Source organism: Myodes glareolus, chromosome 19 (assembly GCF_982192425.1).
Source record: "Myodes glareolus chromosome 19, mMyoGla1.1, whole genome shotgun sequence".
Taxonomy (NCBI): Eukaryota; Metazoa; Chordata; class Mammalia; order Rodentia; family Cricetidae; genus Myodes; species Myodes glareolus.
In genome coordinates, this window is record NC_142044.1 from 53710985 (window position 1) to 53728580 (window position 17596).

Sequence of the window (17596 nt, forward strand, 5' to 3'; positions counted from 1 at the left end):
GTTCTAGAGACTCATTCAAGTTGTTGCTCAGGGTCGTGGTGGCCTGAATGAGAATGACCTCATAGGCTCACAGTTTTGAAACCTCAGTCCCCTGGTGGTGGGACTATTTAGGAAGGACTGGGTGTGGCCTTATTGGAGGAGGTTTGTCACCGGGGTGGACTTTGAGGTTTTGCAAGTCTCATGTCATTTCAAGCTAGCTCTCTCGTTGTTTGAAATGGGATAGACATGCTACCTTCCCGAAAAGTCATCAAAATAGCAGGAAATAGATTTCCATTTTAACTAAATGTATTACACATTTTCAATATTTTTCCTTTTTTGGTCTATGTTTTGATTTTGGAGGGACATTTGTAAATAAATTTATAAATTTATCTATTCAGAAGATACAATGATTTTCATTTTTAGGTCATTTTCCCCGTTTTCTCTGATGACAGTAATTTACATGAGGAACTCTGACTTCTTATGTGCAAACTACAATTTAATCTTTTCACGTAATATGCATAATCTTTTCATGAAGATTTATAATCTTAAATGTACTTTAAATTTTCTTAAATGTATTTATTGGGGGTGAGGGTTCATGTAACACAGTGTGCCCTGTGGAGGTCAGAGGATAACTGCAGGAGAAGTTGTTTCCTCCTCCCACCAGATGGGCTCCTGGGATGCAACCCAGGTTGTGGGGCTTGGGGGCAAGTGCTCTTCCCCTCAGCCATCTTCCTGACCCTGCAAGTGAACTTTCAACTTTGTAGAAAACACTAACAGATCATTGCAGGTTTGCTTAAAATTTGCGTTTTCTTCTATAAATGATTGTTTTTAGTATGCCTTCCTTGTTTCACTATGTTTAGTTCTGTATTATTTAATCACCCAATGGGACTGGGCCTTTATTTTTTTTATAGAAGGAAGAGTTTATTGAGGTCTAGTTTATTACAGTTCCAGAGGGTTTAGAGTTCATTACCATCGTAGAGCATTGGTGTAGTCAGGCAGACATGGCACTGTGACCATAATGGTGGGGAGCAGGGCAACAGGTACGCCTGTCTCAGAGCTCAGAGACTTCTCATCATGGCCTTTCCTAGTTATCTGCCCAGAAGTTCTTTTTGGAAGGCAATATCTTATGCTTTTAAAGAATTTGTTGTGTTTAACTTAGCTGAAGTTTTCAAATTATGTTTTACAGAATCGAGGAATCCTTTTACAAGGTTTCCAGCAGAAGAAGCTTAATGTCACGTTCTGTCTTCAAAGGCACAAGCTGAACTAATGAACATCAGTAGGTCTTCTGTATGTGAGATAAGGTGGTAGGGAAACCGACAAGAGTGACAGCCCAGGTACAGAGACTTACGGTGCTGGATCAGAGCCTCTGCAGGAAGCAGTGCCTGAGTGGGCACTCCTGTGCTGTAACTGGACAAGTATCTTACCTGGAAACCTGCGAGGGAAGACCCTCCAGGGACCCAGCTATAATGAGGCCCCTCCTCTGATCTCCAGAAAGTCTGAGCTTCATTTCTGCATAGTATACTAGCTATACGCGGTGAGAATGGGGACTCCTTTATGCTTCTGGCAGGGAGTGGGTAAAGGTGGTATTTTGAGTTATGACAGAGCATTTCCTTTAACATGGCCCCCTGTCGGGAGAAGCTGGAGAGCCCAGCTGCGACCAACCTCAGCCTTCAATTGTCCACATTTGAGGAGGGAAATTCGCAGTCCCTTCCTATCATCTATGCAGTCCCATGTAAGGAGGGGGAAGGAGAGGCACTTGTGAGAACAATCAAGTCACGGTTCAGTAACACACACGCACACACACACACACACACACATACACACACACACACACACACACACACACACACACGCACACACACGCACACACACTAGAGGACCAAGACCGGATCATTGCCCATACCCCTGTACCCCTTATACCATTTCATTAAAGGACATGCACGGGAGTTTCTTTTACATGGCATATCATGTTTGTTAAACAAAGCAAAACAAGACCCCTCCCCAAATAAACATTAGAAGGCATTAGGCATGCTGGCTAATAAAAAAAAATTGTGTGTGTGTGTGTGTGTGTGCCCGTGTGCACGTGTGTGTGCGTGCGTGCGTGCTGTAATCCCAGCACTCTAAGAATAAAGAAGGAAACCCACAGTATGAGGCAGCCTGGGATATATGACAAAAAGCTATCTCATAAAAACAGGGTACAGAGACATGTGCCAGGCTTTTTCTTTTTGGGGCATCAACCAGCTCCCAACTTTTTTTATTTATTATTATTTATCATTTATTATGCATACAATATCTGCCTACATGTGTGCCTGCAGGCCAGAGAGGGCACCAGATCACATTACAGATGGTTGTGAGCCACCATATGGTTGCTGTGAATTGAACTCAGGACCTTTGGAAGAGCAGGCAATGCTCTTAACCACTGAGCCATCTCTCCAGCCTCCCCAGCTCCCAACTTTTGACACACAGAAACCTATTATTAATTCTGAATCCTTTGTGCCTTTCTGGCTAGCTCTTTTAAATTAACCTATTTCTTTTTATTTATCTTTTGTCTCAGGGCTTATTGCCTTTCTTGTTTATATATATGTTACACCTACTGCTTCTCTATGTCTGGCTTGCTGGCGTCTGCCTCCCTTCTGGTCCTAGACATGTCTCCCTCATTCTCTCCTTCTTCTCTTATTCTTCCAGTTCTTCTTTTCCCTCTGGAGCCAGATTTCTCCTCCTATTTATTCTCTCTGCCTGCCTGTCCCACCTATCCTTACTCTTACCTAGCTATTGGTCATCCAGCTCTTTATTAAATCCATCAGGTGCCTTAGGCAGGCAAGATGAAACAGATGCAGCACATCTTTACATAACTAAACACACACCCTTACATCATTTCCATAGAAAACAAATGTAACACATATTTGCCTAAAACAATATTCTACAACAGAGACACTTGTCTATCATGCATTAGACATTAGAGTCAATACACAGGACTGCCTCTTTCCAAAATATATTTTCCTTAAATTACATATGTTAGTATGTACATGTGATATACTAAAAGGCAAGCAATAACAACAAAATAATTTAAAGTCAGAGTCAGAGCAGGCATTAGAACCAGACTCTAATAAGTTAGAGACATTGGAATGGCAAAATTCAGAATTTAAAACATGTATGATTAATACACAAAGAGCCATGATGGAAAAAGTAGACAAACTGATAGTAGTTAGTGCAGAAGCACTGATGGAAATTCTGAGAATGTTTTATATGATGGCATTTAACACTACCACCCTGGAAATGAAGAATGTCTTTGGTGGACACAATAGCAAACTGGACCCAGGGCATATAAGGATCTCTGAGCTAGAGACTTCCAAACAAGAAGAAAAATGAAAATGGTGTTGAGGAAGCAGGACAGAATATCTTGGAGTTGCGGAACAAGTACAGAAGGTTTAAAGCATCAGTAATGAGAAGCCTGTAAGTAGAGGCAAGAAAAACCATGACATTTCTGAAGGAATAAGGACTTGGAATTCCCTAATGTCCCAAAGCAAGCCATCAATTCAGATAACACAGAGAACAGCAAGCAGGACAAACACAAAGCAGAAACAACCCTCTCCGCATTCCAGTGCATCATATTCTAACTAGCACACCCACAGAAAGAGCTGAAGGAAGACTCATCTAATTCTATCAGAACAAAGACTTCTCGGAAAGCAGAAAAGCCTACAAAAATGGAGGGAGGTTTAGTTGGTTAGAAAAAGCGTCAACATAGACTTCTGCACCGTGAGATGCTGTCCTTCGAAACTGAATGAGAAATCTTTTCTCAGAGAAACAGAACACATTGGGAACTCTATTGCCAGTTCCTTGCCACCCCCACATAGCTAACAGAGAGTCTTACATAAGGAAAATTACATACATCAGAAACCCAGAAGTACAAAAAGAAAGTCAAAGCCAGTTACAGAGCAAGTGGAATGTAGATATTTTCATTTTGCTTTTCTAGACTTCGCTCACAAGTAAATTTGTTCAAAATAATGATACCTGGCTACAGACATGGTTTGTTGGTTAATACCCCTTGTTGATCTTACAGAGGACCCAGATTTAGGTGCCAGTGCCCACAAGGCAGACCAGTCCCATCCAGGGATTGCCACAGAGGGGTCTAGAGATGTGGTTCTGCGGTTATGAGCACGTCCTGGCCTTCCAGAGCATCTGTGTTCAGGTCCAGCACTCTCATTCAGCAGCTCACAAACGCCCGTAACTGCAGCTCCACAGGAATCCCATGCCTTCTTCTGGCCTCGGCAGGCATCGTCACTCACATGTACATGCCCACACACAAACATAGACGTGTAAATAAAAAATACAACTGCAAAATAAAAAAAGCTCATTTAAAAATAAAGAGAAGTTAAAATTAAGAAAGAAAGATACTGGATGTGGTGGTGCACGCCTTTAATCCCAGCACTCAGGAGGCAGAGGCAGGCGGATCTCTGTGAGTTCAAGGCTAGCATGGTAAAGCATGTTCCAGGACAGCCAAGGTTTTGCAGAGAACCTCTGTCTTGAAAAACCGGGGGGAAAAAGGAAAGAAAAGAGAAAGGAAGGAAAGAAGGAAGGAAGGAAGGAAGAGAAAGCCAATGTAAACGGTAATCATTACAGACTGCCTGCGCCCATTCCAGAGAGTGCCCATTACCACAGTAAATCTGGGCTTTTCTGTGGGGTGTAATTATTGGTCATTTTAGGTCTGAAGTAAAATCCTCATGCTTTTACATTTGCCACCACATTATAATTTGTATCATGGTTAGTTCTTAAATCTAGAATCAGTGGCCCTACTGGAGGACATAGTTGCGATGTTTTACAAGTAAAAGTAGTCATAAGGTTTTTACCTATCTTTCTATCTATCTATCTATCTGTCTGTCTATCTATCTGTCTATCTATCTATCTATCTATCTATCTATCTATCTATCTATCTATCATCATCTATCTATCTAATCTATATCTATCTATATATTATCTATCTACATCAATCTATCATCTATCTAATCTATATATCATTTATTTATATCTATCACCTATCTAATCTATATCTATGTATTATCTATTTATATCTATCATCTATATCTATCATCATCTATTTATATCTATCTATCTAATCTATTTCTATCTAATCTCTATCATCTATGCACATATATCTATCGAATCTATCTCTATCTATTGATCTATGTATCTATCTATCTGTCTACCTACCTACTCTATTTATCATCTATCTATCTATCTATCTATCTATCTATCTATCTATCTATCTATCTATCTATCTATCTCTCTATCTATCTATCTATCTCTATTGTGAAGCTCCTTCTTTAAAAAAAAGTGACAAAGGTCAGTGGCAGAAATGACACCACTATAACGTGACTTGGGTCCATATTCTGTTCTGTAACTTGTGGTTCTCAATAGAAGTATCAGCCATTGCTGAGCAATCTCCTCACTCAGAAAACAACGTTTTTTATGCAGTGCTTTTGTGAGTATAGATACCATAGATACCGAGTATCTGCTGCATAAGTATGCTGTTGTAGAATGGAAATGTAGACTGTGCTGAGGCTCACCCACAAAGTGAGTTTTCTTAATTTAATTGTGACACAAGGGTGTGTTGTCTTTTTTATAATGACACAAAAAATGTCCTTATGGCATATTGTATGTAAATAGCTATGGTTGAGTCCCCCCACAACACTCATCCCATTCTCCCTTGTACTCGTCTATGACCAGCACTGGGGACACTCTCATGGCACATGTATTCTGTTACCTTTCCTACCATGCTCCATTAAAGACTCTTCCTTACGTCATGAGGTCCTTTTAATTTTCCTGGCTTTTTGCTTCATAACTACATCATTCCTGTGAATATATAAAGCAATTATAAGCTAGGATCCACATACGAGAGAGCATGCAGTATTTGTCTTTCTAGCCTTGATTACCTGATGTCATACAATATTGTTCAGTTCTATTCATTCTCTAGCAAATCTCATAACATCATTCTTCTCTGTGGTTGAATATAAGTCCATCATGTATATGTGCCACACTTTCTTTGTCCATTCATCTGCTTATGGGTATCTAGGTGATTTCATGTCGTTACTTCTATGAAAAACAACAATAATCACGCAAGAATGTGTAATGTTTCTGTGGTAAGATTTGGACTTTAGCTATACTCCCAAGAGTAATGTGACAGGCCCAGATGGTAGTCCTGATTCTAGCATTTTGAGAGGTCTCGACACTGATTTCCACAGTGTTTCATCAGCTTACACTTTCAGCAATGAGTGAGTTTCCCAGCTTTTCTGTATCCTCTCTAGCATTTGTTGGCATTGTTCTCTTGATGGTAGCCAATCTAACAGGTGGGAGACGGACTCTGAAAGCACTTTTAATCTGCATTTCCTTGGTGACTAAGGATGCTGAAATGGTGTTTTAAGACGGTTTACTGAGCCTGAGTCTGGGAGTCAGAGGCAGGAAGATCTCTGTGAGTTCAAGTCCAGCCTGGTCTACCAAGCTAGTTCCAGGAGAGCCAAGGTTACACAGATAAACCCCGTCTTGAAAAACCAAAACCAAACCAACAATAAATACAAACAAACAAACAAACAAAAACTCAAAGAATGTTTATTGGTCATTTGCTTGTTTTTTTCTTTGGAGAACTGTCTGTTCAATGTTGACCCATTTATTGACTGGCATTTGGATTTGTTTGTTTTTCACAGTGCTTTATATTTTCTAGATATTAATCCCTCTTATAAGGTAGAATTGACAAAGATTTTCTCCCATCATCTCAGCCATCTGTTCACTCTGGTGATAGTTTCTTTCACTGTGCAGAAGATTTTGAATTTTATGTAATCAATGTCATTTGTCAATTATTGGCCTTATTTCCTGTGCTTTTGGGATCCTATGCAGAAAGTTCTTGCTTATACCTGTGTACCAGTGTCCTGAAGCCATGTTCCTGTGTTTTCCTTTTACAGCTTCAGTGTTTCAGGTTTTAAAGCAGGGTCTTTGATTTCCTTTAAATTGGACAGTGAGAAATGAAGATTTGTTTTCTTTTTTCTATAGATTGATATTTGGTTTTGCTATCACTATTTGTTGCCATCACTATAAAAAAAGGCTATCTTTTTCACCAGCATATGTTTTTGACAACTTTGCCAAAAATTAAATTTCCACATATATATTTATATATGCATATATAGCTTATATCTGAGTCCTGTACCATTCTATTGGTATACATATCTAACAATTAAGTTAATAGGAAAAATTTGTGAATCAACTTCCTGGACATCCTACTTAGAACTCAGTATTTCATGTATAGCAATAATCTACCTTAGACTTAGTACTTACTTAATAATATTTAGTAGCACTTAGTAGTACTTAGTAGTACTTAAAACTTTCCTAACTGAGAATTTCATAAAATGCATTTGATCAGATTCACCCCCGACTCCTCCCACACCCACCCTCCTCTCCCTACTTACCCACGTTTGAGTTTTGAGTCTCCCCATCCTTCGTTTCCAGTCGGGTGTGTGTTGTGGGAGCAGGGCCTGCAGTGTGACAAGCCTACCAGAAGTCAATCCTAAATGGGACATATGTGTCACACCCCCACCAAGGCTCGGGGAACCACCAGAGGCGAGGACAGAAAGATTGCAAGAGTGAGATGGAGACGATGACTTCAAGAAAACAGTGTTTTCTAGACATAAGGACCTACAGACATTGTGACAGCAGGCATGAGACGGAGGCAAGCTCAAGCCAGAGGAATCTCAGCAGGGAAGGGTGGGGAAGGTGTCAAATTCCACTCCTGGCTGAGGAGCTACAGGAAAGGGAGAGTCTGCTTTCTTCAGTCCATTATATTAAAATTTTGGTTTGTGTATCAAGTTACCCCATTGCCCCCATGTCCTTTTCTCTGTATGGCTGATTTAGTCTTCCTGTATCTCCACGTTAGGTGTTAGTCTTCAAGACCTTTGATCACAGAGAGCCCCAGGCTAGGTGCTACACTATAATAAATACAAGAAAATGACCACACAACCCCAAATGTGGGTTGTACTTCTGCAGAAAGATGTTGTTGGCTACACTTGGTTAAACAAGCAGGCAAGTCTCTGCAGAGGGAGTCCCACTGAGTTTTTATTCCTAACATACTGTGTGCTGCCCTCTGATGGTCTGACTGGCAGCATGGTTTTACAGGATGGCTAATCTGGAGAAGCAGTTGCCAGGAGAAAGGAGACCTGAGCACAGATTGTGATTTCAGCAGGTACGGACCCTGCAGGAACGTGAATATCTGCCAGATGGCTTCTTGACAATTGTTGTTAACAGATTTTTGCCCTTTTCAACCCTTTGATAGAAAAGACAGTATGGGGGCTGAAGAGATATCTCAGTGGTTAAGAACAGTGGTTGCTCTTCAAAGCAATTCCCAGCACTCATAACCGTCGGTAACTTCACTTCCAGGGGATCTGATGCCCTCTTCTGGCCTCCCCTGACACCAGCCATGCACATGCAAGCAAAAGATCTACATGCAAACAAATCATAAAAACCAAATGAATAAAAAACAGTGTTTTGTTAAGAGCTTCCGCAGTGCGTTCACGATGTAACCCAGATGCTGAAATTCCAGATGAGAAGTGAAGAAGGGAAGAGCACAAGAGACTGAGTTAGCTTGACTTTATTTGATAATTTTTTAAATACGGTTCTGGCACTGACACTCTCTTTAAAAAAAGATTGTAACTTTATGTAAATATTGAAGTTCAATAAAATAACTTAAAAAACATTTACATGTATATCACTAAATCTCCATAAAATATACCATACTTTTGATATAGCATAGGCTAGCATGATTTGGTAAACGGGACAATGGCAGTTTTCAAGAGATATTCTGTATGTCACAGGTAGGAATGAAAAGACTAGATTTGCCAAGATATGTCAAGTATTAAACAGTATATAACATGCATTCAGAAAATTAAAATGTACAGCTCAAAAAACATACGCCTCTAAAAGCATAAAGCTCCTGATTTAATAGAGATGTATATTTAGAGTTCCTAAGTAGAAATCAGAACATTTATTACAAACAGTACTGTAACATCAAGTGAGACATGGTATAGGAGCCACCAGAAAAATCTAGACATGTAGATAGGACATAAATTTCTACTTTGGCTAGAGTTAACATTATACTGTCTAAATTTTAAGTGAAATGGGATAATGCTGAACTCAGAAAATCTTCAAACTTTGTAAAGTATAGATTCATAAGTTTGAATACTGATTATCTGCACAGTCCATTTCTTATTCGGTTTATATGGATATGATGAAATCAATCCCATGATCACAAATGTGAATATTACCTGTAAACAACGGCATTGAAGATCCTGCTGACCAGATACTCAAGTGCTCTAGACTGTGCGGGACACGTGAAGATTTAGAGAATCACACTGTTCTGTACCCACAAGCACAGTCTGATGATGATAAAATACTTCCTGGTATTTCCGAACATGAACACTTACAAAGCGACTCTCTGGTGATTATTGGCACATAAGTACTTTCTTCCCTAAACAGCCTACAAAGGACAGCAGAAAGGGTCCCTGTTTGGCATTTGCAACTGATCGCAGTTCCCAGAAGGTGGCAGCACTGGTACTCGCCTTGGAGAACTGAGGGACCTGGACCTGTCCAACCTTACTGTGCATGAAGCTAGGACTGGCAGAAACTCAGAGGCTGAAGGACATGAAGAAGGAACTCAGAGAACACTCCTGAGTCTTCTATAGGAAGTAGCTACTTTTGAACTATAAATTTCGTCTATAATTTTGCAGCGTAAGATAGAATGTAGTATAGTTTTCTAGAAAGCATGACCAGGAATCCTGTACTCTTGGCCTGGTTGCACCATCTAATTCTTTCGCTCCTCGTTAGGGAAATGGTCTGACCTTGATAACTGAAAAAGTTATTGCACTCAGCTTTAAAGAAAGCCTGTGGGGAGCACTATCTAAAACATCACCTCCCTGCTCCAAGATTTAGGATTATCCACAATGCATTTTGATTTGACTTTGCTATTATAAAGTAAATGGGCAAGTTGTCAGTTTGCTTTTCCTGGCCTCTCCCCCTGTTTAATAGAAACTAAAACGACAGCAGAAATCCATGAAAACAGTGTATTTCCTGATCTCTCATTTTAGAGGACATAGCAAGTATGAAGATTGTATCTGAAAGTGGGTTGCACTGATATATTACTTAAAAGTTTCTGCTGTCATTCTCCTGGAATATATCTTTTACTTAATTTTTTCTCTCTATATATCCAAGGCCATGTTTTACATAGTGACTAAAGTAGGTGTAACAATCATTACAGTGGCAAGTACAATGCTTAATCTGTCTATTTTAATGTGTCAGATCAAATTATATAATATAGAAATCATATTAGGAAAGATATATTGACAGTGCTGGTCAGGGACACTAGAAACATAAAAGGTGTTTAATAGAATAAAAATCTGAAAAATTCCACCATGGAACTCTTAATGTGCTATGAATGTTCACCAAGTCTAAAAGCATACCTGAATTACAGAAGGCTCCTCTTCAAGTACTGAGCTGCTTTAAAAAAATGTTATAAAGAAGTCTTATATGGGCCTCTCTGTCTTGTATTTTAAAGGTGTGGAATATTGTTACTATATAAATAACAAATAATTTTCAGAAATGATGAAGGGAATGGGGCGAGAGATTTGCGGACAATTTCCCATGACTATGTTAATTTATGGACATAAAGCTGAAAACATACTTGTTTTTATGTCAGCAAGAACAGATCACACCCGGCTTTCAGGACTAACAACACTGGCTGTCGCGTTGCGTCACGTGTGGTCCCATGTGTCAGCCCAGCTGCAGACACCTGTTACTTAAGGCTATGTGGCCCATGAAGGGAAGAATTGAGGCAACCAGTTGAACAAATCAGAAAAATATATGTTAAAAGGAGAACTTCGCTCATTGTTTTCTTCCCATAATACACTAACCATACCACACAATAGCTCATTTGATCTTGTAAAATGCTATTGAGTTAAGAAACTTCTTAAGAGATAGGAAATATCAAACAATACATCCTATTAAATAATATCTTCTGTGCTAGAGAAACATCAGTACTAATATTATCTATAAATAAATTTCAAAGCACCTAATTTGAGAGAAAATTTTCCAAAATACTATATTAAACTTTTAAAATAACATTAAACAACCAAACAGAGAGAACTTCCTCTTTTGGCTGAAGGATTTGTAGACCACCGAAGTGACTGTACATACCTCTGCTGACTGGGAATACATTTCCTTCGCTAGAGTCTCAGCTTGGAATTATGGTAAGAGTAAGTCAGACTTTAGAAGAAGAATAAATGTTTTAGAGGCTGGAAAAAAAAACCTTTCCATTTTATTCCTTGGATATGGAACTTAAGGTGTTTAGATCATCATGTGAAATATCAAACCGATGTTCCTAATTGGTCCTTTGATCATCCATAGCTTCAGAACTAGCAAATGAGTTTTAGAAGCATGGAATTTTGCTTGTACCACATAGCTCTTAGTAGGGTGGTGAGAATTAGGAATTCATTATTGAATGAACACAGAAACCACCTAATACTTTGAAAGATATGTCTAAAGATCAGTCAGCTGTTACTGACTGCGGCATTAGAATCCATCCATATCTTTTCCAAAGGAGAAATTTCAATTTTTAGAGTAGACAGTAAACCAAAAAAAAAAATATGAGATAAAGAAACAGATGCAGCTCTGAATTTTGGTTGTGTAGCAAATTAAGGATGAGAAAAGAAGACAGAATTAAAATTGGCTTATGTTCAGGGGAGAAACACACGTAACTAGTAGTGAGGTATGCTCCCGTCCTTAGGAAGAGCCAATAAAACATGTGGAGAAAGAAGGCTTAGGACTTAAATTAAATGTCAATAACTGTTTCTGCCACTGCCTCCTTTCCTCTGGAGTCTCAGAAGGAGAAAACCAGCCTGCCAGCAGCTGTCAATTAACACCGAGGAAGGCACAGAGCAACAGGGGCCTGGGAGAGACAGTGTGCAGAGTCTGGTGAGGGCTGAACAGCTCTGGAATACAGCTGCTGACCTGGCACCATTCTACATTACACCTGCATTCCATCTGTGCATACGACTGAGACTAACGGATCAGAGTCTAGAAAAATCTGCTCTCTCTCACTTCGACAATAAAATATACTTATCAAAACATGCTAGCTTATCTGTGCAAATATACTCATCACCAATGCAAAAAAGTATGAAAATAAGCCTTAGAGGGCCTGCTTTGGATAGTGTTCAAAAGATCCTGGGTATTCAGGCTCTGAAGAAATCATTGTATCTGTACTGGAGACATTAGCCAACATCTGGAATCGAAAGGAGAGAGGGACAGCCATGTCCTTATAGGACTTCTTAATTTGTGGATGGGTGTTTAAATGGAATTCACTTTGTACCAACTGATCGATCATAGAAAAGCCACTACTTGGTATGAAAATTTAGGGTCATGTTTTGGCATTAAATACCTTTAGGTCATCTTAAATAATAATTTATAAATATACATATATAATCTGCCTAGATTACCATTGATTGTATTGCTACTAGTAATTGTATATGGTCTTAGGAAAAATGGGTTCTTCTGAAGTCACTGGGTACCACAGTAATGCTTAGATTGTCTCAGGAAGAAATTATACACATTTGTTTAAGAAAAATCTGTGGGGATTTTTTTTAGCATTTCTGCTTATGAAAATAAACATCACTATGGTTGCATTTTTCTCCTCATCAAGTCTTCTAGAATATGGAGTCATTCGGAAGGACTGTGGGGAGACTCAGCTTGTGAGCAGGGCAGTGTCCGAGGGCTGGCCTTCTCCCCACACTGGATTCAGTGACTAAAATGTCATCACCTGAAAATTACTCCACATCAGAAGCGTCGTTGTCTGAGAGATGGTAGTTACTCCCCTTGACCCGAATGTATTCAATGTATCTGCCTTCGTCGGAGTCAGAAGCGCCGCACGGACACAGCCTGTTGTCAAAGAGAGATTCAATTTCCTCTAATTTTTTCCCTTTGGTTTCAGGAAGGCAGCCGTAGACGAAGAGCAGTCCCACCGCTGCAAACCCAGCATAGAGAAAGAATGCTCCTGCAGGGGAAAAGAATGCAGTGAACAGCCCTGTGTGGACTTCAGTCGGAGAGTCTTGATTCTGACTCAAACCTAACGAGCATAGAATGCAACCCAATGATGTCTGCCAGCCTGCCTTACCTGGTTGTTCCAGTCCTGCGATTATAATGCAACTAATCGTTCAAAACTCAAACCACGTTGAAGCAATCTGAAGAACAGGCCAGGCTCAGGGGCAAGTTCTTCATAGAAGTCTCTCTCAGACTCCAAGCTGAGGGGGAATTGCTCTTTCCCAACCGTTTCCCCAGTGCTCCCTTTAGTATTATTCTAACCGGGGAGCCCTATTACTACACACATGTGCATGTCTGTCTTGTCTTCTCAGAGGCAGGAAAGGTCAGGAGAGATCTAGATTTCCAGGACCAGGTACAGTGATGCTGCTGCTGAGTTACTGGCTTGATGGAGCCCACGGTGAGCCTCTGCTTCCTGTTCCTCGGGCTCACTGTCTAGACGTCATCCCGAACCTTTCCCCTAACTCTCCTTCTTAATAGCCAACCTTCTGGGCGATCCCATTGGATATAACCCACAGGGGCTGGAGAGCTGACTTAGTGGTTAAGACCACTGGCTGCTCTGGTAGAAGACCGGGGTTCAGTTCCCAGAACTGACATGGCGGCTCACAACTGTCTGGAACTCCAGTTTGGGGCCATCTGACACCTCCTCTGGCCTTTGTGGGCACCGGGCACACATGTGGTGCACAGACATCCATACAGGCACTCATATACACAAAAGAACAATAACTAAATCTGGGAACAACATGACCAACAGATGCCCACTTCTCAGCATCCCTGGGTTCGTGTGGTTTAAGAACCATCCCTGGCACTTCTGCCGTTCCAGCTGTCTCTTAGTCTCTTCCATCCTACTTCTGCCTTTCCATCGTGCATCCCCAACTGATACACAAAGCCGAAACAGGCCCTGCCCACGGCATGCCTGCTGCCCGTGCCCTTTCTGAGCACAGCACACATTTGTTCTCAGTTCTCTACGAGCCCATGCGGTGTACGTACACGCACACTGGGGGAAAGCACTGGTGAGAGTCGCCTGGCCCCCTCAGTACCTTCTACCTCACCTCATCCCAAAAGAGTACTTAGATAGCCAGAGTTTTACTGCATGGCTTTTATTATGCAAGAACCTATAAAAAAATACCTCTTTGGCTATTAATGTATACATAGACCTTCAAGTGTTTAAGCATTCGCAAGAGTCATCTATCGTGTCATGAGTTTATGGGATTATTTTTAGTTGTTAAAAGAGATGAGGCTGAATATTCTGAACACACCACCAGCTTATCTTGTCTCTGCCGTTTCCTTCCCAAGAAACCAAATATTTCTAGATCAGCATTTCTTAACCTGTTGCTCAGGGTGGGGACAGACAGTAAACTTTTCCAGAACATGGGATGAGGTTAGGTGGGGTGGACTCTGAGGGGACCGGACAAGAGTACACATTTCACATATACCACATGGTCTCAAGGAGATGTGAGAACAATGACTTTACATTTCACCTTTAAACATTATGCCAACTTAACAAATGTCAACACAGCTTATAAAGTCATGTAGACAAGGCAGTTCTGTGTTAAAAACACAGTAAAAATCTTTTGACTTTAGTAAGCATAGGTTTGAAGTAGCTTCACAAAGGAGTTCTGTCATGTGCTATTAGCTACCAATGTTTTCCTTAAGCCACAGTCTCCAAGCATTTTTATTTGGAGGCTTTTGTCAAGTCCCTGTTTCTGGAACTGGTAGGTGCTGGGTTCCAAGGTGTCCTGGTTGACACAAACTATTCAGTGGTACAGTGTCTCAAATGGGTGAGCTACTTTCAGGTGTACTCTAATGCTGCTTAGGTGTGGGGCTCCATCCCTCCCAAAGGACATCTCATCAGTCCTGTCTTCGTGGTCTTGGCATCGTCTCTCTGCTTCCTCGTTAGACTGAGAACTGTGCTGTAAGGATTTCCATCCTGGCAGGTGTGTGTGTGTGGGGGGGGTTCAAGGTTTGAATTGTGGGGGATACTGATAAGCTCCTGGAGACAAGACGCTTAGGAAAAGAGAACTCTTCACACAGAAACACTTCCCAGAACCCCTAGAGATGGTCAAAGATATACAGAGACATTTACAAAGAGTCAAAATATAATGACATAGCCCCTCTCATAAATTATAGGGTACCTAAGGACAGAGTATCAAAAATAACAATGAGAGAACATTTAAAAAGAAACCAAGCTCTTACCATAGTATGTAAGATACTCTGCTGTGTGTAAAAAGGTCAGTGAAACCAGGACGTTGAAAATCCAGTTTATTCCAGCTGAGCACGCATTTCCTGTACTTCTTGCCCAGAGAGGATAGATTTCAGAGTTCACCGTCCAGGGCATTGGTCCCATTCCTGGGAAGTAAATCATTAAAACTATAGTAAAAATCCCCTGTGGAAAGACAGATAGTAACCAGCCTCTTCTAAGAGGGGACGGGGTAGGGCAAAAGTAACAAAGCATCCACTTACCAGGAGCAAAGAAGATGAGATACAAGACCAGGCCCAGGAGCGCTGTCCAGGAGTACGGGGTGGGGCAGAAGCTGTAGGCCCAGTGCACATCTTCTGTTTTGAACCTGGTTTCGTTGTCACACCTGAAAAACAGTTACTAATTTAGTGGTATGGGATGGAGCTATAGAAATTAATGCGATTGTGTTGGAAGTACTTGGAAATTCCTCAATGTCTTAAGCGGGGGAGGGGAGAAAGGTAACATTATTTTCCTTAGAAATTGGAGATCTCCTGTCGTGACCATATGCAAATGAACACATCAAACTGAGAATGAGATGGGTAGCGAAGATGAAATGCACACAGTGAGAGCTTAACACAATGTCAGAGTGTCCGGGCAATTTCTTTGTACCCAGATGGCATGAACAAGACCTGATTTCTAACTTGAAGCTACATTAGACAGAGCCACCCCAGCGTGTCCTGTACCAATACACTGTGGTGGAAAGGTTCTCTATGCGGTTATGAGCGACCAAGAGGGCAGGCCCCTTCAAGAGCCTACTCCTGGTCGCCCACCTTCAAAGCCTCCGATGGCTAAAACTCAATGGTGCAAACTGAGCATGCTCAGGGCATTTCTTTCCAATGAGTTTTGCCTTTCACATACTCACTCCATGACGTTGACCTAAGCACGCCCCTTCTAAATGTGTCTAGTAGGTTTTCATTTAACATTGTGCCCTTCAACAAAGCATGCTCTGTACTGCTTAGCGGAGGGTTACTCTGCACTGGCTCCCTAAACCTTGTGTCTCCTGAGTCTAAGGAGTGACACTTTTGTGTGCTGTGATTAGGTGCCATTGCCATTGGTTAGTAAAGAAGCTGATCTGGACGATAGCCAGGCCGAATAGAATCAGGCGGGAAATCCAAGCAAAGATACAAGGAAAAAGAAGGTGGCGTCTGGGAGACACCAGCAGCTGCCAAAGGAGAGGAGTAAGATGCCAGAGCTTTACCAGTAAGCCACGGGGCATGTGGCAATACACAGAATATTAGAAATGGGTTAATTTCAGTAAGAAGCCAGAACCATCAGCTCTGTAATTAATATTAAGCCCCAGGAGTGGTTATTCGGGAACTGGTGGGCAGGAGAAAACCTCCAGTTATAAAGAAGAGCATCACTTAGGCTTTGGAAATGGTTCCCCTGCTCCAGCATCCATCGGTGATAATGTTCCTCCATGGTCTCATGTCTAGACCCAGTGTATTTTGGCTGTGCCCTCACCAAGATGTCAACCCACTGCATTCGGTTGGTTACACAGTCATATCAGGACCCTGTTTTCAGAAGCAGAATTCTAGCATCTGTAAAACGTGAGAGAAACCTTAGAGAGCATTTTCAGGCTCATCTAGATGCAGGATGATCACAAATGATTGCAAGTAGCACTTGCCTTCCTGTCCTGTGTCCCTGCTTCTTGCCATCTACGGCTGACGAGCATGTCTCCTTACGTGTCCAACAATGAAGTGAAGTATCTTTAACTCAGGCTGCCTAATTGAGATTAATTCTTTTCACCTCAATGGTCCCTATAGATACGACGATCTGAAAATCATCCATATCTCACTACTTCAGAGCTGGTAAAGCGGTGAGACCATGCTCCTGGGCTCCTAGGAGTTCTGCTACGGCCTCCCCGCTCCTAAGCATACTTGCCGCATACCCCATTTTCCTTTCTGCTGAATTATCTACTTATTTCAGAGGTGTTCAATAATTTTTTTTTTGTTAACTGAACCTCAATTAACATTTCCTACTCTCTTCTAGTCCTGAAAATTCCCCCTCTGTTTTTTTTATTTCTTTCACTTTCCATGAAAGTCCTATTTAAATAGAGGCAGCTCTTCTGGTCACGTGGGTAGGTAGCTCTCACCCTTCCTAGGGGCTTCAGGGGTTCTCTACATTCCCATGCTCCATGTGCTTCCTTGAGATTGCATTCTATCAGTCGTCGCCTCCTGCCATCTTTAGCTTCTTCCTATTGGAACTTCTTCCCTGTGGACTTTCATCCTCCACTGCATCCTCCACTCAGATGGTAGT

General features: G+C 41.2%; 1 protein-coding gene across 1 annotated transcript in view; it reads right to left on the bottom strand.

Annotated features, from left to right (window-relative positions):
• Positions 1-8593: 8593 nt before the first annotated feature.
• Slc2a13 (solute carrier family 2 member 13) overlaps positions 8594-17596 on the bottom strand; it is a 322976-nt gene continuing 313973 nt past the window's right edge. The window contains exons 8-10 of the mRNA XM_085678796.2: positions 15565-15686; positions 15298-15450; positions 8594-13057 (exon numbers count right to left, since the gene is read on the bottom strand). Of these exons, the coding sequence (XP_085534922.1) occupies positions 12831-13057; positions 15298-15450; positions 15565-15686 (502 nt within the window). The 3' untranslated portion in view covers positions 8594-12830. The remainder of the gene's footprint in view (positions 13058-15297; positions 15451-15564; positions 15687-17596) is intronic.